This window comes from Agelaius tricolor, unplaced genomic scaffold (assembly GCF_023055355.1).
Source record: "Agelaius tricolor isolate 1412-34295 unplaced genomic scaffold, bAgeTri1.0.p SCAF_2, whole genome shotgun sequence".
NCBI classification, from domain to species: domain Eukaryota; kingdom Metazoa; phylum Chordata; class Aves; order Passeriformes; family Icteridae; genus Agelaius; species Agelaius tricolor.
This window is the reverse complement of record NW_027269262.1, coordinates 75349661-75376335: the sequence shown is the minus strand read 5'-3', so window position 1 is coordinate 75376335 and position 26675 is coordinate 75349661. Positions and strand designations below refer to the sequence as shown.

Genomic DNA, 26675 nt, shown 5'->3' with positions numbered 1-26675 from the left:
AGAAAAACAAGGTTCCATGGGAATTTCAAGCCTAACTTCAGTAAAAATCAGTTGGCAAACCACACAGCAGTAACAGTTTTATAACCTCTATCTGAGAATTGCCAACACAGCTCTAGCTCACACCTATGGAAACAAGATCAAGCTCTCAAGTATTTATTATTGTGTTTTGTGTTATGAGTGTCACACAGATAAATTCAGTGACCATTCTTTTCCTGAGAAGCAGAAGTGAGATTTTCTTCTTTTTAATTGCTGTGATTCCAAAGAGTGTTTTTGGAGTCCTAGGTTAACAGGAAGATTTTTATATGTCTTATACCTACACAAGACTGTGTCTGTACTAAGAAAAGGCATAAAAACCTCCCACAGCCTCTCTATTTTATTCAGGTTTAATGGCAGCTCAAATCACTGACCATTTTTCAATCTTGAGAGACGGAACAGCTTGACACTAATAATACATTTGCAAAGGACACATCATCATTTAACACAACATTAAGTGCTCAGGGACAACTTTTTACTGTAGACACAATGTGCTCTGAGCTCAGGGTTGACATTTAATGCTACGAAGATAATCCAACCAGTCATTCATGAGGGGTAAATTAATTTTCAAGCAACTATATTTCAGCTTTAAGCCAACAAGAAGGACGCATTAAAATGAATAACTTCATTTTATGCTGCATGGAAGATTTAAAAACCTCAAAATATAATGCATTCTTAAGTACATCAAAATATACCCATTTAATTATTGCTATCTTTCCCTGATTCCAAACCAGAAGTCTGGTAATATTTGTTAAATATAGTATTCTGACTGAAAGCAGAAAATCCCTCAAGTTTTCTATGAGTTGCCATGAAAAGCAGCTTTTAATTTAAAAATTGGTTCACATTTAAAATTTGTGTTAGCCATACTTTGATTGTAACAGGTAATTAAGAACATATTTAAATTAGCACCTTTTCTGATACTTAGGGAATATTTTAAAAATCTATATAACTATTTAAGAAAATAAATTGAGGAAACCAATTATTACTAATGTACAGAACAACAAAAAACAATAAATCAGCTAATTATTCAGGAAATTTGTTTTCAATACCTGTAGAATATACTCAATTAACTGTAAGACTATAATGAAAGATCTGAAGAACAACACTAAAAATATTGATGCTTACTACTACTATTTGATAGGCAGTCCTTTTTAATGCCTTTCAGTGCTAAACTATCTGTTGCAATCCTGTGCTTAAGTCCAACAGGTGCATACCTACAGCCACTAAACAGTACTGGCTCCAAGTAAAAGGAGCCTCCACACACAGGATGGCAGCTCTTCAATTAACCTCTCCAACAATCTTGTTAGCATTCCCTACTCAAACAGACAACTATGAAAACATTAAATACCTTTCTTAAAAATAAATTAACACAATTAATTTGAAACAGATCAACTGAAACTGGGTGGGCATTTAGCTTCTTTCCTCTCCACCTACATAATATATACATACCTTACTTCCTACATGTTGTTTTGAGTACATTTGTACAACTTTGCTATGGAACAACTGCTTGCAGTTACACCTTCATATAAACATCCACATTTTAGTATAAATTCTGAAAATGAAGAAAGCAATCCAAAACTACTACTGCAGAGACTATTTACAAGAGCACATAGTAACAGGTCAAGAGAGAATGGCCCCAAAATTGAAAGAGAGTAGGTTTAGATTAGATATTATAAAAAAAAAAAATTCTCTGTTGTGACGGTGGTGAGGCTGGAAAAGGTTGCCCAGAGAAGTTGTGGATACCCCATCCCTGGAAGTGTCCAAGGTCAGGCTGGATAGAGCACTGAGTAACCTCATCTGGTGAGATGTATCTCTGCCCATGGCAGGGGTCGGATCAAGATGAGGTCCCTTCCAACACAAACCCTTCTATCATTCTGTTAAGTATTCACTATCAATACAATTAAAAGCCACATTTTTATCAAACAGTTGATGAGATGATTTTTGGGGACCAGAAACTATTGTACTATTTCTTTGATTATAAGAGGTGTGGAAAAGGCAGCATAAGGTGTGGTAGGAGAGACACGCAGAATACAATGAGTCTCTCTGCCTCTGATTCAGGCTGCACCCAGCTGCAATTTGGCTTACACTGACTTTATTAATGGTTGGCTGCAAACAGAGGAAATGTGATATAGCCCCCTCAAAAGTGGAAGCAGATCTTATTGGTATCTTTTATCTTTTCTTACATATTCAATCAGTCTGCCTGTGACTCTACTCACTGTTATAAAGCCTTTCTCTAAGATTATTGCATAAGCATTTCTTACACTTAGTTTGTAGGTTGAATATTTATGCCACAGTTAAGAAACTTGCCCTTCTTCTGTTGTATTTTACTTTGTTTTCCCAAGACATTTCCTTGATTTCTAAAATTTAGTTTAAATTTACCTCTCATACTGGTATAATTCACAGACTAAAATCAGCATCCCACTGCCAATTAAAATACTGGGTCCAGGCCACTCTGGATCAACTAGTAACTACTGAGAACAGCTTTCATATCAGTTTGGTACCCATCTTGCAATACCTTAATATTCATATATCTCTAGTTTGTTTACCAGAATACATTGATGAGGCCAAGGTAAATGGCACCTCTTCCTCTTCCCCATCAATGCTAAGTTTGCTACTCTATCAGAGAAGAAAATTGAACTGATTTGACAAAACACATTGGCTGTTTCTGATCTCCCTGTTGGACTGTGGATCCTTACAAGAAACTGTCCCTATGTTGAAGAGCTTACTGTGAAGGATGAGGAAGATGCAATCAATAATTTATTAATATTATATGTTCCATCTGTCTGCTTGTTACTGTGATGTTGGCTTTATAATTACCAGAGGTTAGCTCCAATAAACACTGGCCTGTGCTTAGACAGGAAGGTAGGAAAAGTCTAGTAATAGTTTTCTATTGACAGCACTTAAAGGCAAAAAAGGAAAATACAGAGACTGAAAACCAAGTCTTCCTGTTCAGTTGCCCACAATCAAACACATCCATGTAACAGATGTTCCACAAAATATTTTCTCTGCTCTTCTTATCTCTGCAACTCCAGAGACAGAAATTTCTACCACTGTCTTATATTAATTACTGTCTTTTGACCTTGAACGGAATAGAAGCAACTAAAATCACTAAATCAATAAAGGAGAAGTCAGATAGTCACTAGGTTATGTTTTTAGGAAGAAATTCAACATATATATGATTCTATATGTATATGATTCTAGCACCAGGATCAAAAGGATCCTGGTCAAAAGGATGCCACCTTTCTTCATTCCTCACTGAAGAAAGTCTGTTCAGCAGCCCTAGCATATATGAACTGTCAAGAAATTCTTCCAGACCACATCTCTGGCATTAAGCAAGACCAAATCAACCAGTGCCTGAAAAATTTCTTCAATAACAGTAATTTTAAACTTCTTCCTAATTACTCTGGTGTGTATTGTGCTACTGCCAGACAACACTACTAAGTCATTACCAAAAATGTTTGCTGAATAAGCACCACATCACCAAGTACTGTAGCAACACTATTAAACCTTCTGGATAAAGAGTCACTGGTGTTTCAGGAGAGGAGGCTGTCTCTCTGCTGTAGTTGACAACACACTACCTGACATGTCCAGCCTTATTAGGTGACTGGGGCCAGTCCTTGGGGCATGACACAGGGACTGTGTCATGTGGGACTGTGGCACCACAAGAACCTGGAGTCATCCCTTCTCCCACATCTGATGCTTCTCCACAAGCACCCTCCAAGGAGGCACAGACATCCCCAATAATATCTCACTAACCTTTCTGCTGTGGGGCTTTGCTTAAAGGAGGGATGGTGACAACTCGTCCAGGAAGAGGATGACAATCTGTCACCCACAGCTTCTTTTTCCCAACAGGAACAGAGAGGCCTTGGAGGTGGTATGGAAAACCTGAGCAACTCAGGGAGCAGATGAGGCTACATGAAACATAAAGAGGACTTTCACTGCAAATACCACATCACGTCTGTTTCTATCAGCTTCAATTCTCTGTTCTCACACACAATAGGATGGCACTATTTGAACAGTATTAAAGCACGTTTCTGATTTTGTGAGAAGCAAACAAAGCCTTGCAGTAAACAAAGATTAATAAAGTCATATGATGAACCAGAGACAGAGCACCAGAGACTGTACACCTCAGGAAAAGTTAGGGCCACTTCTCTGTAACACCTGCTTTGTTGGGCAGAAATCCCTTTAAATGTTAACCTGAGACTTTGCTGCTGAGTTTACATTAATTCACCACTGGTCACAACTTGCTAAGGAAAATCTTCCCAGGTCTGAACCAAACAAAGCCTGGAGCTAGAATTTGTGGGGAACAGACTAAATTTATCAATTTAGTACAAGGGATAGGATTCATGTCGTTCACTTAGGAGCAGAAGACCTGCAAGAGCTGAGGGGATATCCTATGAATAATCACAACCGTGCTTGGAAAATGAAAGGAAGAAAACATCTGAGTAAGGAGACCTGCAAGAAGTCAAGCACCGTAAAAATGGCAAAACTGTGATTCTGAATACCTTAACTTCTGATCCAGTGTCTTATCCAGTGGATAATGCTTTTCTCACAATTGAAAATAAATAGAATGCCCTCTGCCAAGATACAGAGATTCATTTCTTACTAGTAAGTCATATCATTCTGGACCAGCTATATATAACAAAGCCATCCCAAAATACAAAGTGTAATTTATTAATTCTGCTTAAGGAAAAGGTTTCCAGTAATACTGACAGCATTTGCAGTTCTCACTTCAATGAAGCACATTGCAAAGGATGCTTCGTCAGACCTACATATCACTGTCACTCCACAAGTCAATGCACTGACAGTCCTAGCAGAGGTGGATGTCACAGGATACCGGGAAAGTGATTATGTAAGATAGAAAAGCAGATTTTTGGAGTCTCACTCCAGCAATGCAGAAATCAGAAGCTTTTAATGGAATTAGCCAAGAAGGGAACATCTCTTATACACATCACCATTATCCCTTGGGATCCTAAAATTACTTGTGAGGAATAATCTCTACAACTCACTCATAATTTTAGCATGCCTAAGAACCACATGTCTTCAGTTCACCCGTAATTTAAACTTCCTTCCTTCAACAGAAACACTACCTGACAGGTCTTAACTAAAATTGAATGACAGCAATAGCAGCTTACTTAAAAGTGTAAAGGAAATGCATATTTATGAGCACCCAGAATAATGGTTTATGGACCCGAGAACTAAGGGTGTAATAATGTCTTGAAGGCATATTAGGAGACAGAATTTTACCTTCAAGAGTCAAACCAGATTTCTGTCAGTGATGAGATGGGTATTAAGATAATAAGACAGAGGAGCCTGGCTAACTTTTAAATTTAATTTTTCAGACCTTCAACTCCATCCTTTTCCCTTTCTGAATGGTCACAGAAAAGGAACTACATGTGTGTGTATAGTTAAACAATGGCATCTTACTCCTAACTTTGGGACTGGACTTACTGCCTGACAGGTGAATGTCTGGAATCCTTCACAAATACTGCAGTCTAAAATACACAGTGAAGAAAAACTAGGCTTTACTTCAAACCTTCTCTTTGGAAATACAATTTTGTCAAGTAACTTATATGCTTCATTTTTTCCAATAACTGACATCACAGTGATGGTAATGATTTTATCTGAAACCTTTTGATTATGTTTCACCATGTGCATCAGGATCACTGCTCTGTTGATATTTTAATGAATAAAATCAGTTGGTTTCAGTAATAGCCTTACTTTGAACATCACTATATTATAAATTATTTAAATGGTGAAAGGCATGTATTAGGGCAATCTATTCAAAGAATCAAGGGTTGCTTCCAGTATCCTTTTTTCCAAATCTTAGTCCACAGGATGATCTTTTAAGTATGATGTCTCTTGTAGGAAACATACAAAAGATGGAAAGACTGTTTAGGAAAAAATTCTACCATCTGGAAAACTATTTGATTGTATCAGATAAAGCATGGAGCTGTCTTCTATTCCTGAATCTTTCATAAAACTACTGTATGACCTTGGGAACTCTCTTTTCCTTGCAAGACTTTGGTACTCATCAAAAACTCTTGAGATCATAGTCTAATGGTATAATAGAAGTAAAAAACACTCATGAATGTTATCTATTGGAGATGATTCTCCAATGGCCTATATTAATTTATTTTTAAGGATTTTAAAATTACATTTACAAATATAATGAGAAATAATTAAACAAGTACCTGAAAAAGTAACTGAATCTGCTACTGACCCTTAAATTCAATTTCTTATTCATTAAAAATGTGTGTTAAATATTTATAAACCCATGGACAAAGCAGTCTCAGTTTCTGGAATTAAAAGCATACAAAATTAAACAGAATTAAACAGACAACTAACTTTCAGCTATGCTTGGTTCCTCATATGTATGTGGACATTGCTCTGATCACAAAGATCCTATGTGCCACCCCCTGCATTCCCTTGATGAAGTCCCTCTGTCTAGAGTCACCTAATGTGGTCTAGCATGTGACACAAGACACAGCATATCAGCCATGCACCATTAGGTGGCCAGTGATTTGTTCTTAGTTCAACTTCTGTGAGAGTCCTGATGCAAACCATCAGCACAGAGTAAACTCTCTGAGTGGTCCTCTATTGGCATTCCTCAATCTGGCTGATTCTGTTCTTTAAACTCACCAGAAAGGACATTTTCATTATACATAATATGCAGAATGAAAAATAGTCAATACATTTCTTTTTCAAAGTAATTTTTCAGTTCTTTGCAACCTAGAGGTTTGTCTCACATTTGGAATGAAACTCTTCTCTGAATGTCTCATTTTGCAGATAGATAAATAGGTAGATACAAGAACACACAACAACAACAACAAAAGCCACACACCTCCCTATGGCCCAGACACAACGTCACTTTCAGTAACACAAGGTCACTTTCAGTAACAATACGGTCCTTGTGACAGACATGCTTTTCCTAGACCCAAAAGAAAAGCCACTGAATCTCATTATGTCAGTTCTAAAAATTTAGCAAAGGGTTTTTGCAAATGCAGAGTAGACAACACTAAATTATTAAAACAGTATTACTACAACATTTGAGATCAAACACTGCTCAAATAGCAGTCCTAGTCGACACACCAGTGTGATATGTTAGTGACCAACAGTCCCCAGACATACATGTGTCTTCATCACTTTCCATTCCAGGTGTTTACTCTGCTATAACCCAGTCAAGCCAATATATCAACCTATTCCAAGATTTACTGAGACCAGAGCTCTTCCAATGTCCCCCACACTGGTGTACACTTCCAAGATATGAGCAATTCTATGGGGAAGATTCCAGTAACTGCTGCGCACCTGCATGAATTTCTTTCAAACTGTGATAAACTAAGTTAAAATAATACTTGGCAAATTACTGGTTTTACATATGCTGTGTAATAAATAGGTGGAGAAAGAAAACTCCACCTAAAGAAAGCATCTCAGTCAGTGATATCTGCAGTGGAGATAGAACATATTACCACGCCCTTACTCCACTACCTGTGGTGCCTGCTGTAAACTGTTTGAAAATCTTCCTTTTTACTTACTAATAAAATATGTTCTTAGGTTCCTAGTCAACCTACAGACACCATGTGTTTTTCTTTTCTGTCACTCCCTGGAGATGAGCTAATTGCTAGAAGTATGTGGTATGAGCTCCTTTTAGTTTCCTACTGAGATTTTTTGATGACAAAATACCCGTGTCACATCCTGCCATTGGGACATGCTGTAACAGCTAGGACCAATGGGCAACACAGGAAAGTCCTGTCTAAGATGTACAACTGGGGATCCTCTGATAAACTGCACACTATACTTACTACTAGACTGTTAGTTACTGCACTTCTGTAATACAAAGAACAAAAAGTGCAGCAACACCAAACATACACTCAACAATTTATTAAAAAGTCCCCAAAACAAACAGAAAAAAATGATGCTGTGGAAATATTGTGATAGCTTCACCACACTGTGTTGAGAGCACAGGCACTAAAAAACAAAGTTTGGTGTTATGATCAAAATGTGTTCCTTCTCTCTCATCTCTCTCCTTTCAGCATGAATTTCATGTTCTCTCCAAAAGAAAAAAAAAAAAGGAAAAACCAGTGAAATTCAAGATTATGTTGTCAGCTCTCCCGAAATCTTGATTTTGGTAAAAATATTCAGTATTAATTTCTCCACAAGAAAAACTTCAGTTAGAAAGTTATGGTAATCCTTCCAAATGCATTCTCTTGCTATAAATATCTATGAAAGCTGCTCCACTTCACAGTGAAACTTTGTCCATATGGAACATATGACTAGGAAGGACTTGGTGAACTACTGAAATCCAGTGCTTTGCTAGAGAAAGCACATGTATCAAGCTGTTTTCTTTAAAACTGATCATAGAAAATGATCCATTGGAAAACAAGTTAGAACTTTCAGTTTGGGAGGTTTTGGGGAGGGGGGGAGCATTTTGGTTGTTTCATATTGTATTTTTTTCTTTAGTCTACCAATAGGACATTATCCAAGAAGCTCAATCTCCTATTGGTAAGAAACTTCTGTTTCCTTCTGTTTCCTATTATGTTTCTTTATGAACAATTTATACAGTTATGGACTGGATATATATGGACTGTGTCTCTCCCATGTGTTTACTTTGGAAGTTCCAAAAGGAACCACATTTGTCTTAATTTGTGTTCAGCTGTGCTAAACAAGGCTCTTCTTGGTCTTCCCTAGTAGTTCTTTCAGCATTTCTTCACTTCCAATTCATCTTTCTTAAACACAGATGAGCAAAACAGTACTCAATACTTCAAACTCACTGTCCCCAGTACCCTATTTAATTGTTTTAATATCTTTTATCATTACTTTAAATACATACAAGGATGAAGTACACTTTTTTCATGACCCTGAGTAATCACTAGGAGCAAGGGAACCTTTCCATTAAGATTTCCAGCCAATGAATTGATATCACTGGTTGTGAACTTGATGGTCATCAATGTCCACAGTTGATACCACTTTGGCCATAAACAACAAATGGTGAAGAAATATAATTAGCTTTTCCAGCACCAAAATGTTATTGATTTTATCTTCACATTTATGGATTGGATTTTGCTCTCAGTTACAAGGATAAGCATCTGAAATAACTGCTAAATTCAGTAGTGTGATACCTGTCCCAAATTTCCACCACGAGAAAACCCAACCTTCCTACTCATGGTCTCTTGACTGTAGGAAGTGTTTCTATGCAGACTAAAAATTACCTGAAAGGTAACTGAATAAAGCAAAAAAAAAAAAATTAACACTAAACTATACTTTTAATTTCTCTTTTTTCATCTGTGACAGAAATAAGATGAGGAAGACAACCCTCTGTGGGATACATTTTTTCTGCTTTTGTAAGAGCCAAAATGTTTTATTCTACCTCTCCGAGGAATACATGAAAGCATTTCCCTCTTTGTCCTTTCACGATGATTACTCATTAGAATTTGGTAATTTTCTCTACACACACATGAGTTATATTTTTTTCTTCCATTAAATCATTTGGATAGAAGCTCTTCCATGGAATATATATGCTACAAGGTCTGTGGTTTTCCAAGCTCTCTATCAAGACACATAGAGCCTCCTGTATCACAGACATGAGTTTTTCTTGTAACTCTACCAATCTTTTCCATCTGGTATTGTACTTAACAGGTGGATTTTCTGAGACACTTCACACTATGAAGTATGTTAAGGATTGTACCTTCAGTTCTATTTGATTTGCAATTTATTCAATGTTTCTCTCTGTGCATTCTAGTTTGCACAGTCCTCATCTATTCCAGAAAAGACAGAGAGGACAGCAGCCGATCTTTTCTGTAAAAGTATTTCTTCAGAGAGAACTCCACTAGTTGAGGGTTGCCATTTCCCTCCACTTCTTTCCACTGCTCAGTGGGCAAAACACTACTGCACTACACCCGAACATTATGGAAAAAGCCGTGCCAAAAACAGCACTGCATTCAGGTTTTGTTATGCCTTCCACACGTAGGAAAGGCAATATCATTGCTCACTGAAGACAGTGTAAAATACCTCTAAAAATACGTGGATTTAAAGTATTATAGTTATTATTCAGAAAGTAACACAGCCTGTAGGCCTGGTCTGACCTACAGAGGCCACTGGATTGAGATCAAAACTGATTCTGAGAAACTGAGGGAAATTAACACAGGGCATGAATCCTTCTTACGCTTCCTAATCTGTTCAATCTTCGTGCTAGATGGAATAACAACTCTTCCTAAACTCGGCTGACATGTGGCTTGGCTTTGCAAAGTGTTCAACAGAAATACTGGCTTATGGCACTTGCTGGCCTGAGTTTTGCCACACCAGTTCCAGCAGTGTGCTGTCCTGGCTTTGATGTGTATTAGTTGGTGCAAGCAGCCAGATGATGAAGGAGATCAGGGAATTCGCTCAACTCACAAACTGCTCAGCACGTTTTACTTAAAGCTGGATCAAAATGGCATACAAACAGCTCTGCCATCCCAGAGGATGGTAGACTATACACTGTGACATGGTGGCAGGAACAAGGAGAGAGAGGTAGGTGTTTTTAAAGGTCGCTTTGTAATGTTGAACTGTACCCTCTGAATATCAGGTTGCAGATGCACCAATATATTTAGACAACATGAACAGGAACTGGAATTAAAGAGCATGCTCACTCCAATTGTTACAACAGTCTCTGACACGTGTCCACTGTCACTCTCTCCCAAGTAATTCCTACACATGGCTTAAGAAGGAACTGAAAATTGCCTGGAGCAATTTTCTATAAGCAGAGTGCAAGCAGCCACTCTGTTTTAGGGATAAAAAAGTTTAACAGTACTATCAGGGTTATCTGACCTCTGTGCCAGAAAGCAGTACAATTCTTGCTTAACCTACAAGTGCAGACATGAATCATCAGCCCAAACTCTCACCATTCATCTGTTAGAACAGAAGCCTGTGGAGATTATTCTTACACATCTCCACTAAGTGCCTGCAAAAGGCCCCATTTACATTCTACTCTAACTTAAAACTTCTCCCTGCTCTTCAGTTCACAGTGACTGCAGGTCTCTCAGGCCAGGTCTAAACTGACAGCTCAGACTCGTTTTGCCTGTGATATGAACTGGTAAGGTGCAAGCAGGAGATGCATTGCCACAGTACACAGCATCATGGCCAGGTTAATTAGCACTGATAAGAGACAGGTCAAGTCAAGGACTGTGCTCAAGAGCCCCAAAGCTGAAGGGTTTAACGCACAGTGTGAGCTCAGACTTACTCAAAACAGCTTCAGTAAATCCGGGCCTCTTACCAGTAACCTTGAGCTGAAGGGACTATGTCTAATGCTGAGACACTGTTTCACTCCATATGCTAGTTCATTATCCAGCTCCTCTCTGTTTTGACTGCCAACAAATAATGATGTTTTTCAACACTTCTCCACTAGGAACTGAATGCACAAACATCGCATCATAAATGCCACCCAACATCTGCCAGGCAGTTACCATCTTCCCATGACTATCACCTAGGCTGAACCTGAGCAAGTGATTTACTGACAATCTGTGTCACATCCTCTTACCTATCACACCCTAGATCATCCAAACACCAATGCTTATGAATGGCCCAGAGGTATTAGGTTAAAATATCACAAGAAATTATTTCTAACAAAAAACCTCCCTATGTATTCTAAAATTATTGTTACTTATGTTATGTAAAACCAAGTATTGCAACTGAGGATATCAGTTTTGGTACAAATCTTACATCACCAATGCAAATATGCTGATAATGATAAGATATTCACAGAAAATAAATGAACGAAAAGCCAGGCTTTTCCACTTTGCCTGATTAACAGGCAGTAAAAATTCTTGAAAATACTATTGCTTACTCTATGAGTTATTCTAGAACAGTTCAGTAGCTTAGCTGAGCAAAATTCCCTCAGCTGGTCCCATAGTGAATAGGGTATCTATGTAACTGAGATAATGACAAGGACCAGATTTCAAGTAAAGTATTTAAAAAAATTAAGTAACAGATTAGTGACTTGCCTTATATTATCTGCAAATTTTTAAGTGAAACCAGAATGCTCAGTCAGGGGAAATTATTTGTTTTCCTACATTCTACTTATTGTAGAGCTCTTCGTTCACTTCACGGTGCTTTTCTGTACTGATTCAGCATACTACACGAATGAAATATCTGAAAATAACTTTGAATGTGTGAATACTTTCAATAGTGTTTATTTTAATTAGCCTTAACCACCAAATAAAAAAACTAGTCACATGATGTTTGAGATTTCTGTAACTGTAATTCAAATCAAGCAAATGCCTTTTCTTATTTTCATTCTAGCAGTTTGAGCTTCCTAAGACCATTCTCCTTCTGCCCTATAAGTTCTTTTCTTATCCAACACTTTAAGCCTGCAAGCAATATGCAGAGCTGAGCAGACAATCCCATAAATAGTTCAAGACCTTGAAAAGCACAATTTAGCCCGTTCCTAATTTTCTTCCAAAATAAGGCATAATACAAGCAAAAGCTTCCACTGAAAAGGAAAATATTTTTCATACAATCCACTTACAGAAATCCATGACAACACGCAATTAATGGACTGCATGATAGCAATCGCTAATGTCATTCATTACATTCAATTCATTACAAAAGCCAGATGACTATTCTGTGGTCATGCTTTTCCTGAACATGGACATCTAACACATTCTTTCAAGGCCATGAAAAGGTGCAATACCTGATGAACTGTGTAATGCACATGGTCACATCCTGAAGCATGAAATACAAAAATCCCTTCAGTTAAACCTCTTGACTTGATCCAGGTGACTCTTATGTCTTTCTTCTTAGACCACTGCCCCTGCAATGCTTGTCAGACTCTGCTGCCTTCATTTCTGCTATCCCAGACAGGAAGGAGCAGCAGAGACCACCACTTTCCATGGTAGGACAATGGCTGGACAAAACTTAACTGCACCCAAAAAACCCAGAGCTACTTTTCATAGCATTGTAGCTAAAGAAATGCAGTTACAACTATGAATTACGTTCACCTTAAATATCTATCAAGCACATCTTGAGATATGCATCTGTGCTGAGCATTTCATTCTCATGCCTGTTCCACTGCTCTGTTATGATGAAATGAGAGGAAATCCAATTTGTAGTTCACTGCCCAACTCTCCTTGCATTTATATTAATGCAATAGCACCTACAAATATAAACACATGCACCACACATAGAGAATGTGTATATGTGAACACTGTACACACCGAAAAATTATGTCTGAGATTTTTTAGAAATGGGTGCCTAAAATTAGATTTACATATTCACACTGAGATGAGAGTACTTTGAAGTCCAGCTTTCACACATGAGCTAAGATTTTCAAGGCCTGGTGAAAGAATTTCTAAAAATGTTAAACTGCTCTGCCTCTGAATGCAATATATACATGCTTACATGTGTCTATAGTGAAAATGTTATGTATTTTGTAAAGGATTATAAAAGTTTTTTCTTGGTTGACTTTGACTACAGAAATGAATTCATTGAAGAATTGAATGAAGGTGAGAGTAAGTACAAACACAAATATGTAACATTGCAACAGCCCTGTAGACACTGCACACCTTACAGGAATTGCAAATGCTTGAAGTAACACCATGCTGAAAGCCAGTTCAGCAACTGGAAACATGACAAATTTCACTCTCATTTACACCTATACCAATTTGTAGCAACTCCATTGAGGGAAACAGTGATATTGTTGATAAGATTAAAATAAGAGCAGTCTATGAACCTCCATCTGTATAAGAGTACTAAACAAGTGTAGTATGAACATATAGTAAAAGTAGTATAATCAAACAAGCTCAAAAAACTTTGCTGTGGAGAAGGGATGGGAGCCAAGAGTTTAGAGACACAACCTTTCTCCTTAGCTTCTCTTCAAGGTGTGTGAACACATTTCCACAGTCCTCTGGATCTGCAGCCACCCCTCCCACTCCGGCACTGAGTCTATATCTGCCCAACAAATGAAAACTAAATAATATCCTCACATATGTAAGTACATATCCAGATCTACCATCACCTTCTATGCTCTCAGCCAAGGCAATAAAATACAGCTCTGCAGCTTTGGACTTACAAAATATGTGATCGCAAGCTGCATGTGCTTAAAATTCATCATCAGTTTTCACAGAACATATTTAAAAACATCCCAATCATCACAAAATGTGAATTAAATTAGTATAGCCAGACTAGGCTTTGCTTCACAGCAGTGTTTTCCTCAGCTGCTCCTGCTTCAGTTTCCAGAAAGTGATTCCACTGGCATAAAATTAAAATCAAAACAGCACTGACTGACCAAAGGATGTAGTTCATTTTTTTGTGACACCAAATTCATTCTTCATAAAACCTCCTCCCAAAAAAAAGAAACTACACATGGTATCAGTGGCCTATTGCTGTGAAGTACAAAACTCAAATTCCAAAACTTGCCAACAGTCACACATAATAGCAAAAGGAATGCTTTTTTCCTACTTCTCTTTATTATGTGCTTAGTAATAGATTTTTATTAGAAAAATCCAAGACAGCAAATGTAATGTTCCATATGCAAAAAAAAAGATACACCAGAACTGCTATTTTTGGTTTTCTTTTTTTTCCAATATAAACAGGAGGAGAAGACTTTCTGAGTAGTCAGTATTTGTTTCCTCTCCTTTCCTTTCCCACAGTAAATAGGTGACCGGCATTAAAAAAAGGAAAAAAATATGACTAGTTCAAAAAATAGACTGGAGAAGTTTTATTCCATTGACATCTGTCGTGCTACATCTTTGCTTATGGCAGAGGAGAGCAATCTCAATGATGTAGATGTTGCCTTCTTGGTTCCATGACTTTTCTTAACAGACAAAAGATAGGGGAATTGCTGTTTTGTGAGAACGGGGAATTTTGAAATTTTCAGTACAAATTCAAAAATGTCCAAACACTTTTTGCTGTTGCTATTATTTCAGAAATTATATCTCAAATTTTCATTCTGATAAGCATTTCCTGATCCAAACCAACCACATTTCATGTCAAAGTATGCAACATATTTCAAATAAAAGTATCAAAATGTAACATTTTCCCTCTTTTAAAGCTGAAAAGGAAGGATGATAGTGGCCAGGTTTTTTTGAGTATTCAATAGCACTACTCAGGACAAGGAAGATAGAGGAATACTATGTCCATAAAAACACAGAGAAGGTAAACAGTAAAAGAAAGCAGAAAAGTTGAAGTGGTAAGAGTAAAGACAACTCTTTATCAGTAGGGTAGGTAGAAATGGCAATCTGCCACAAGAAGGGCTTCTCTCTGGAGACAACAGGTCCATGCTCCAGCTGGTAGCTGGAGGTGGGAACCCCAGAGATGTTTGTGCTGCCACTAGTCCCCAAGCTCTTCTCCATCTCAGGGCTACAGTAACATCACAGCCTCAGCCCTAGGATGAGGCACTTTTCTTCTGGACAGGTCACTGGTCTCCACACCACGGACATACGTCACAGCACACAGCACAGCTGAGACGTTCACGATACACAGACTAACATTACCATGCAATTTCAGATGCCTTTAAGCACCTGCCCATACAGAGTAACATCAAACACTTCAGAAAGCTTCAAGCATCTGCCCTTCTCGTTCTTTAGCCCAACCTTTTATACTTTCACCTTACATGCATCGTACCTGTGTGCCTTCTGTTCCTCTTGGTGATTGGTCAGTGCATCTCAGCACTCCATGGCTCACTGCTTTCAATTCTGTTCATCTGCTTTTCCCAGCTGCAGCCCACTGGGGATGAGGCTGGCTGCAGCCCCACTCCTAAATACCACAAACTGTGTGCTACAAAGGCCCAGCTTTACCCACAAAGTTTTATCTGTTAGTTCAGGTGGGAACTGCTCTCTCTCCTGCGCTACCACAGCAGGACTCAGGACTCCTACCCAGTCCCCTTCCCTGCCCCATGGCTCCCCATATGTGATGCCAATGAACACCACCTCCATCACCAAGTCACCGCGCTCACTCACCAAAGTGAGTAGCTTTGTGCTTTCCAAAGCAAAAAGAGAACATATGTTCATTCATAACTTTTATTCCTTCCCAGGGGATGTGAGGAGCCTTATTTGCTCCAAAGAACCTCCGGGCTATGCCTGTAAAAGCTCCAGATCAAACTGGCAAGTCAGGAGATATAGAACAGACAATAGGCAGACCTTTGAGTCTACAAATTGAAGGTTGAATGATTGGCAAACAACCTCTCCTCATGAAAAATTATGCTACAGCAACACAATAGTAATGGGAGCCAAAAGTATGTCTATTCCTGATTTGTAGACCAGGTTTTAGTTATGCTATAATCCTCTCAGTATGCCTGCTTAGGATCCCACAATCACACAAGTCATGAACACTACCCACAAATCCTGCAGCTTCCATGCCGAGCAAGTGACACACCAGATGAAGAAGGATGGAAAATATACATGTGGAATTGTTCTGGGAACTTAAAGCACACATAACAGTAAACAAAGCAAATATGGTACAAAACCTGTTGCTATTTTCACAGCATTTGTGGAGCTAAGCTGCATAAATGCAGAGGGATGCATACTGCCTCACACCTTTCCTCAGATTCCAGCAAATTAAGCACAGCAGCACAAACAGCAGCAGGGATAAGGAAACACTCTGCAGAAGAGCTTCCCTGTTTGCTGCTGCACTACAGGTACATATTTGGGTATGTGAGTGAGAGATGAGCAAGAAGTGTTAAAATTACTTTTCCTCATGGTTTCTTCTACAGCCTTGGCTGCTCATGGAGATTTGAACAGGGAGAGATCCCTTGGTGCCATCCTCCCTCCTCCAGGTACAGCTAAAGCCAGTTCTAAAAGGTTGCTGTGGTTGTCCCCTGTCCACCTGGGGCTAGGCTTCACGAAGCCATTCCCACTTTGGTCTGAAATAACTAGAAGACTGTCTGCTCCCCACTGAGAAGGCAGTGCCACTGTCAGATACTGGAGCACTAGCTTAAGTGGCACTACAGACAAATTTTGGCTGGTGTCAGGAGAGATGGCTGAAAGCCAGCTGACAGGGAAGAACAGTATCAATCTCTGTGCTGGGGGAATCCTCTGAAAATGCTACTGAAGCAAACAGCAACTGCTAGTGGCACAGAGGCAAACAAAACACGAGTGATCCTGTTCTCATGGAGAAGAGAAAAAGGCAAACGGCTGAACTGAAGTAATCAACATGAACTTGAACCATGGCACAGGGCAAACATGTGGCACGCCGTATGGAAACTCAGAACAAAACAGAAAGCTTGGAACAAAATGAAATTAAAAATCTGCTTCTATTTCAAATTACTCCACTAAACATCTAACTGAAAATTGTGTTGGAAGTTGATATGACTTTGTGACATGTTGTTCCTTGAAGGCTGCCATTTTCCATCAAAAAAAAGGTATGAAAAACGTTTCAATCTGGTTACCTTCTATCCAGCAAGGCTAGAAAACATTAAGTTGTAAGCTAAAAAATAACATCACACCATTAGTCAGGAGGAAATAGCTGTTCAGCCAGCATCTATCATAATGTTTTCAACAACCCATAGATACCAAATGCCTGGAAAAGAAGGCCAGTAATCACTCCAAGCATGGAATTTGAGCTTTAAATGCATTTGATGAATTATTTTTTTTAAAGACAGACCCTGTGCAGCCTCACTTTGCTTATTGTTCTAGATATAATCTACCTTAGAAAAGGTGACCAAATGTCCATCTCCAAAACAATTGAGCCTGTAGCATTAGGGTGCTCTGCGTTCTGAGGGATCATCTGTTGAACAGCTTAACACTAAAACATCCCTGCAAAAGTACCTAAGTGTCAAATCTAAGTCTTAAAGAATGACTGCATTTAAAAAAAAATCTTTCTGTGTAATTTCTAATAATAGGCCAAGAAGAATCAGGAAGAGTTAAAATGAGGAATCTAGAGCATTTCTCCTATGAGGGAAGACTGAGAGATCTGAGAGTACTTACCTAGGAGAAAAGAATAGGTTCAAAGAGGATTTCATCAGTAGAGAAATACTTGAAGGGAGGGTGCAAAGAGTACAGAGCCAGGCTCTTCTCAGTGGTGCTCTGTCACAGGACTAGCAACGGGCACACCCAGAAACACATAAGAAAAAAACCTTCTACTTTGAAGATAGTCAAATACAGGAAGAGAGGTTGTGGAATTCCTATACTTGGAGATATTTAAAAAACATCTGAACACTGATCTGGGCAACCAGCTCTAGGTGGCCCTGCTTAAGCAGGGCAGATGGATGAGATGACCTCCACTGGTCCCTGTCAACCTTAACCATCCTGTGACTAATGGATGAATTATTACCAGTTATGCAAAACTATATAAGAACAAAAAAATCAAGCAGTAATGACAAAAAAAAGCACTAAAACCCAGAAAACAACAGCACTTTTATATTCATTAGGGAAATATTGGATTAGATTTGTCAATAATACACCTATTTGTCCTATAATACACCTAATGGCATAATGAGACTAGAGGGCTCACTCCACCAAGCTCAGCTACAAGGACAAAAGATAGCCCAACATGGTTACACATAAAACTCAAACATACCTGCAAAACTTGAGTTTTAAATCATATCCACACATTTTCAAACTCACCCTCTTACATTAATTAAGTTCAGAGAACTGATTTCCATTGGCAAACGCTATAGTGGTATCAGTGAATGACCAGAGTAGGAGCTGAAACAACCATTATCAGAGCAAAAGGCAGAGCACAGTCCATTCATGCTCTCTGTCTTCTAAGGAGTATTACAACCACAGAAACACCTCCTAAGTTATGTAGTTTATTTGCCTGCCAGCATGAGATTCTTCCCTACAATAATTTTAACACTTGCTTTCACCAACTTAAGAGCAATGTGTCATATCTAAAGAAAATGAGTTTACTATGAATGCCCCCCCATAACCCTAGCTCTTTCACCTTGAGAATGTACATTGTAAACAACCTTTTTTCCCCCAGACACTTGTTGTTTTCTGCATATTTAAACAGATGTGTGTGCTTAGCAACAAAGTCATTTACTTAAATAACTGTGTACAGATTAAAGTATTTCATTTTATATATAAGCTTTCAAAATACTGTGACTCTTTTATATTATTTAACATACAGAGAGAGAATCCTCATATATGGATTTCAAAAATAACTCACCTTTGCATTTAAGCAAAGAAAGAGGGATTTGCATTTGCAATGTATCTATGTGAAGGTACATGTGTGCATGTACATACTTTGTATACGTGTTACCTAAATAAGTATTAGTCAAGGATAGAAAAAGTCCTAAGGAAAAAAAATTAGCATGTTTAATAGATTCATTAGTGTGAGAATAAATGCAGTTATACAATGCAAAGGTCTGTAACATTCAGTGTATCAAAATTTGTTATGAATGAGGAAAGTATCTCGTTAGAAATGCCCATTTATGAAATTAAAGACAAACAGGAGAATCAGGAAAGTTCCAACAGGTCAGAAACATTGTGAAGCCATTTTGCTGCAGTATTTCACTAGTGTTTCCAAACACACAGCATATACTTTATCTGAAGTCACTCAAAATACTGTCTTCAGAAAGCTGAATGACTTAATCAACAGCATTTATAAAATGAAGTTTTCAAAGAGGAATGCTACGTTTTGTTACTAGTGGGCCTTGCTGGGGAAAAAAAAAGTTTTGTTTTTATTTTAAGCACACAAACTTTTCTTTCAAACTCTTACCTATTTGTTTCCTGTACTGGTCAACAGGAGTCCTTGATGTGGAGGCATCTTTTCTACCCATTGTTTTCAATCCAAAAATCACTGTCAGTATCAGGAAAAACAAAAACAAAACAAAACAAAAAACTAAAACAAAAACCACAACATTATTCCTAAATAAATTACTAACAAAATCAATTGCTTATAACATCAGAAAAATGGTAACAAGCAACATTTACATGATTACACACAAAGACATAAGCCTTCCCAGAGTACAATGAGACACTGGAGTTAATCATCACTATTCTGAAGACTATTAGATACATTCTAAACATACCTTTTTCTCCATTGCATGGGTTATTAACATTACAGAATGCCTGTTAGTTTGAATGAAAATAAAGAAAAAAGAAAGGATTTAAACTGATTGCACTGTAATTCAGCATTTGGTACCACTGTAATTCAGCATTTGGTACCACCAATTACATTCCTATATAATTTATTTCTTTAATAAACCAGGGAATGAATGTAGTATTGTGAGCTGTTTCCATTATTGAAAATACATTTACACCACACTTAGGAGTCAGAGGCAGGATTAGGCTGTGTGCATCCACAGGAGAAATTGCTCAGGAAAACCACCTGCAGACAAGCAGATACCTAAAACACAGCAACCCCACTCTCTCCTATTTTCCTGCCATGGGCTCTAGATATCTGTGAATGAATAGGAAATGGAGAACAAAAGCTGAAAGCTGGGGCTGTATACATTTTACACCTCTCAGGCATGGTATTGATAGTTTAAATTACCTTCATTGCATTTCAGTAACAAGCAGCCAGATTCTTGAATGGGATTCTCGTGTTGCACAGCCATGTTGCACATCCTCACAAGGAGGTGACACTAGGACTGCACAAGGAACTGCATAATCATCCATACAAAGATGTTCCTTCTGGTATACTGGCGCTTCCACACCATTCATGTAACTGAACAAGCATAATCTGAACACTGCTCTAGTAAATTCCTTATGTATCTTTTAACATGCAAAACCTTATGGTTTTATATCCATCCCTCACCGGGCTGCCTCTCAAGTGGCAGATACTACAAACACACTCATTTCACCTCTTTTTCCCTGGTTATGAAATAACTGGCTGTTACAGTCATGTTTATTGCTCAAAACACTGGGATCGAACCATTTTAGCTGGGCTGAAGACATTACTCACCACAGTGACGAGAAGCCCACCATCTGACTGCCTCTACAACACAAGAGTCCCAACATAAACACCCACACTCATGAGGGGTCTGATGTTTTCAAGAAGTGTCAGATTACTGTTCAAGCACTGAAGATGCACAGCAGCCAACCCCTGCCTTTTCCCAACTGGCCCCGGTGAGAAGCATGCCAAGGGCAAACTTCGGCTGAATCATGCTGGGTAGCCACAAACCATGTGCAGATTGCGCACATATGGCCATGGAGTTATCTGCAAGAGTTGCACTTTTCTGTTAGGCATAACCAGCTGCGCTACAGCAAGACAAGAGTCCCTGGTCGCTGCCAAGGCACACTTTCTGGGAAGTGCAACCCTGGAAGGCACTGAAATGCCAAATCACGGCCCAAAAAGCATGCCATGGCACTGCTGAACACTACTGCCAGCATCCCAAATTTAAAGCAAACCCCATTTATTTTCTCCATAGCCTCAAACATGATTTAAAATATAGCTGCAGAAATGATGCCCACTAGTTATTTGTGCATTTTAACACCCTAAAGTTTATTATTTTATATTTATCTGTTCTTCTATTATTCTTCACAGGACTGGGTTGTATTTCATAACATTCACATCATAATAATTAAAATGGAAAAATAAAAGTACAATTTGAACTTTCAGCTAACTGAGGAGGTAACAGATACATTTTTACACTGCAAAACTAGATCTTGGCTTTTTTATGGCACTGCTAAGAGACTGTTTTGACTTGCCTTTTGCCATTTCCATAGTCTACTAATGGTTTATAATAAAACATCAGCTGTGAAAGATGTTTGCAGTTTTAGCAATGCCAGTAAAACAGAAGAAGAAAACACAGGCAAAGATTATTTCCTGACTTAAGCCACAGAGAAACTGGCATTTGCCTGTGTGGCTCAGTGTCACCAACTCTGGCATCTAGAAGCTCGAGTCCTCTTTGTTCTTCAAAGGGATGCAATAATCATCATTCATTCCCACTGTTTTGATGGTTACATAGCAAATGCCTGAGAAACCCATGGAGACACTGGCACACAGAGCCCAGTGTCTAATAAGACAGCTATTTGCATAGAAGATCAGCCACAATTTAGAATGTGTTGTGATAGATGTGGAAAGGGAATAACAGGTCTATACTATCATGTTTGAAACTGAGATTGTTTTCACAATTTAATTCCTTGGGGACTATGGCTCATCACCTTCTCTTGTAAAGAATCCCACATTCTTGGGCATCTTGCCATGAGGTAGATTTAAACTAAAATATGGATTAATAAGCGGTAATATTTATTATTTATGAACTTTGCTGTAGGAGTGGTTTTCAATGCAACTTTCTAACCATTTTTTGATAAGAAAAAGCCTGAAACCTTTGCTGAGTTACAAAACTAATCTTCCCCATTTAAAATAGGAGTGGTCATCCTACAGTAATTGGTCATCTTTACTGTAAAAGAAATTTACACTCAGGTCTCTGACCCCTTTGCTGCTTCTGACAGCAGCAAATGGAGGATCTTCTGGAGGTTCCTCCTGTATTTCTTTGCCAAACCAAAGGGGTAGGCAGCACACCATGCTGCATCATGCATCCCAAGCCTTCAAATCCCTGAAGTTTTAATGACTACACAACCATTTAAAAAAACATGTAAAGGAGCTTATCACTGCTTTTACTGAAAATACTTGACAAGTAATTTCAGATAATATGAAAGCAATGTGAGCTGTCCTCAACTTTCAAGCTTTTATAAAAGATGGTCTTAAGAAAACAAAGCGAGGCCCCAATGATTTTTTGTTTACTTCTGCTTCAGAGATGCTACAAGATTAAAAGACATCTTTGTTTGTGTGGTACCATTCACTATTTTTTCACCCCCTTTGGCTTTCCCTCTAGTAATTCACCTTTGAAAATTACACATTCAGAAAAACACTTTGTTCCTCTCTTCTTTTACTCTTAAGCAGTGGCTGATAAATTGCTTATTATAACCTCTAACTGTCAATAGCATTTGGTGAGATAAAAACCAGTCCTAAACGTCCACTTGAGGTCTGGCTACACTTTAAATCCCAATTCACTGTTCTTGATGTATACATAGCATTTTCTACACCAGTTAAAAAAAATTGAAGAAATTACATTAATTAAATAGAAACTTACTATAAATGACTAGATATGCTAATAAAAAATAAGAATAGGATCTACATATATAGAGATTGCACTTTGTACATTATTGGTGCAATACAAATGATTAATAACAATGACAGGCCTTAAAATGTATATCAGTGCACACTCACAAGACATGCATATCTGCATGTGTACAAACTTTCCCAGCATCATATCTGACAGCATGTCTGCACTCTCCCACTAGGTTGCCTAAATATTAACAGTGGGCACATTAAAGAAATAATCAATGAAATTACTGGTTTTGTAGCTGAGATATAGTTACTCAGCTGAGAGAAAAGTAGTATAACTTCAGGACAGAAAAGAACCACTACAGAATGTAAAGCTACTGAACCAAGTCTTTGGCATCTGTATATATGCAGAAGTTCCTCATCTTTAATTGCAAATAGATTTCTACCTTAAACATAATTCTTTTTTTATTTGTTTTGTTGGATGTAATGCAGGTTGATCATCTGAACTCATAAATTGATTCATTTTAAACATGTTTCAAAGATGCCATGAAAACTTACTGATATCATTGAAGGAACTGGTCTTCTCCCAGTTAACTCCATAGCTGAGAGTTTAATAACTAATGGATAGTAAAATATTTGCAAGTTACAAGAAAGCAAAAATAGCCTTTTATCTACCTCAGGTAAAATTCAAGGAGCACATTGGATCATCTGGAAACATCAAGTTATCTCAAAGAACTGGTAGCGCTACATTTAAAGTGGGAAGTCATCTGCACATAGGTATTTTGGAAATTGTTGCTGCTGGTTATTATAATTGGTTTTTTTGCTATTGTACTGCTGAAGTACAGTAACTAAGGTCTGTCTACACAGCAGTGGAAGCAGCCTACAGCTGCTAAAATAATGTAGACTAATTATTTAACCATACTGTAGCCAAGAAAAAGAATTTAAAAATCTTTACTACTATTACTGCCTTAAAAAAAACTTCTACAAACCAAATACATTCAAGTTCTCTTGGTAAGCCCTACAGTAGTCCTCCATTCCTCTGGAAAGTCTCTCTCAAAGAATGAGACTATTATTTCCAAGGAAAGAGTCCCCTGCCCATGCTCCTTCTTGCAGAATCTATCTCTGCTTTATCTGGGGATTTATTTATTCTTCCGTTAATAAAAGAAATGCAATACTTCTTTACTTAATTTAACCTTGAAAGCAGCAGAGGTGATTTAAATTTAATTAAATTTAGGAAAATTAATCAAAAACACAGGAACCATAACTCCAGTCAGAACAGATACTAAAATAATTTCAACATTCTACACAAGGAGAAGAAACACTTTATCACATCCCAAGATTCAAACGATATAGGAACTACAACTTTTACTCAGACATATATCAGGCTGTTTCATAGCTTCATGTAAACACTAGGAACAAAACACACATTGTTACTTCCAATTAGTACCCTCTGCACTACAGGGAAAGGAGATGCTCTGTTGTTTTTTAGCTATACAATACCTACAAACTGTATGAAATTAGCTCTGCATTTATTTAACAAAAGTAATAAACAGGTAATAGTTCATAGGAATTTAGAGCATATCTGTGGGATCTCAGCACATCGTTCCCGATGTCCAGAGATGCCAGGAGAACCCTTGGGGGTCTCGAAAATCCTGGAATGTTGCCAAGAGTGTTTGGTGGCTTGATTTTGATCCATCCACAGAAGTAACAAGAGTTTGAGGACAAGAGAATCACTTTAGAGTAAAAGGTGTAAAAGAGACACATTTAGAGGGTGAGATATAGACTTTAAGGTTTTTGGTACAGGGGGGTTATGGAGACAAGATGGAGGGATCAGGGCGTGTCTCGTCCTTCTTCTTTCTTCTTCTTGTCCTCCATCTCCTGTGATGATGTTGGCACTTAGAGATTGGTTTATGGTGAAGGTGCACTTGCTAACATGGGCGAAAAGCATTGGGAAATAAAGGTAAATATTGTGTACGTAGATTTTAGTATAAAAAGACATGACCGCCCCGTGGGTGGTCAGAGAGTGCCTGTGACTGCTTGCAGATCAGACCTCTGTTGGGCAGACAGAAAATTTTGTAGATAAGAAATAATAAACAACCTGAAGACCGAAAGCTGAAGAGTCCAGACTCGTCCTTTGAATCGCGTGCCACCCAAGAACCACTCTACCCGTGTCGGGGCAGAGACAGACAGCCGAACCCGACACATATCCTCATGAATATTTCCAAATCCTAAGGAAATATATTCTGAAAAACTAATTTAATCAACAACCCAGATTAGTCCCACTAAATTTCAGGAACATAACTCAGACACATAAGCTACACAGGAGGTCATCTCCACTCCCTTTGCAATGGACAAAGAAATAAATGTAATAGTTAGGAGTCCAAATCACCTCTGGCAATCTTGCTTTCTTGTTATGTTCCTAATTCTCTTCAGAGTGCCTAAAATTTGGTGGGATTATTTACACCCAAATATTTGCATTTTCTCATCTAGTGAAGAGTCTACATAATTTTGCTAAACATGGAATGTTTTTAAACATCTGAAGAGTTGAAAAGATTATCCTTAAATGTACTCACAGCTAGGGAAAGAGTGAACATTTCAAGGGTGGCAAAACCTGAATAAGATTTTTTTTAAAAGGACTTCATATTTATATAAAATTGCTTTCTTAAGAAAAAGTAGGCTATCAAAAATGTTAAAAGGTTCCTTCCATTCCCAGAAGCATATAGTTTGCCTCTGCTTCTACAGGATGAAAATGCAGTAGGCCAAAACACACTTATAAAAGCACTACTTACACAGAAGAGATCTATTTCGCAATTGGTATTATTCTTACTATAAAAAAATAGGAAAATTTTCAGAAGAATATTCCTAACTGTACTGATTCTATACACCTTACACTTTATTTTCATTATTAGGTTGTTATGCTTTCAGAAAAAGATTCCCTATTTACTTCAGAGATGTGCAGAGCTATAGCATGTGGGAAACATATATTCAATTTAATATGAAGACAGATCTTCATCTGAATGAATTTAAAATTCCAAATGTCTAAAGAGGAACTTTCCCCCCCTCCCATTTTTATTAATCTATGATGGCACTGATGTGTCAAGAAAATATCTTTAAAGAAGTTCATGAAGGGGAAAAAAGCATACACGTAGTTCATTTCTGCCTTGCCAGACAGGTCAAAATATAATAGTGCTTCACAGAGAAAAGAGTAATCTCCACTAAAGGGAAAATTACACAATAATTGACACCTTATTTCAGAGAAACATTCTTCAAAATAATGGAGTCTGTCTAAACATTTTTGGGGGAAAGAGAAGGACATGGGACTATGGTAAAAATCAGAGCTAAAAAGGATAGAAGAATGGACACCCAGACCACCCCATTGCCCAGAGGCAGATCCACCAAGGATGGATAAAGCTTCCATGGGAGCACCTGCAGACGCTGTAGAGACGCTCTGCGGCACGAGGTGTAGAGAGGATGTCACCACCATCACCCCACAAAACAGAGCGAAGCACAGCTCTCTGCCTCAAGAGTCAGAAGTTCATAGAGTCAAGAGCAACGATGAGAAACAATTATTTGCTCTGTCTCAGTAACTGACATGTCAGCAGAGGACACTTCTGCAGTTCAGTTAAATCTCAGCAATTTTACTCCCTCTTTGATCCCCACCACATACCCCTTCAGCACTCATTTCCTTTGATGAAGTAGGGACTAACTTAAAT

At 38.1% G+C, this 26675-nt stretch overlaps 1 protein-coding gene across 1 annotated transcript in view; it reads right to left on the bottom strand.

Annotated features, from left to right (window-relative positions):
• TRIQK (triple QxxK/R motif containing) overlaps positions 1 to 26675 on the bottom strand; it is a 61307-nt gene that overhangs the window by 22908 nt on the left and 11724 nt on the right. Inside the window, exon 2 of the mRNA XM_071421611.1 lies at positions 19666 to 19746. Within this exon, the coding sequence (XP_071277712.1) occupies positions 19666 to 19726 (61 nt within the window). The 5' untranslated portion in view covers positions 19727 to 19746. The remainder of the gene's footprint in view (positions 1 to 19665; positions 19747 to 26675) is intronic.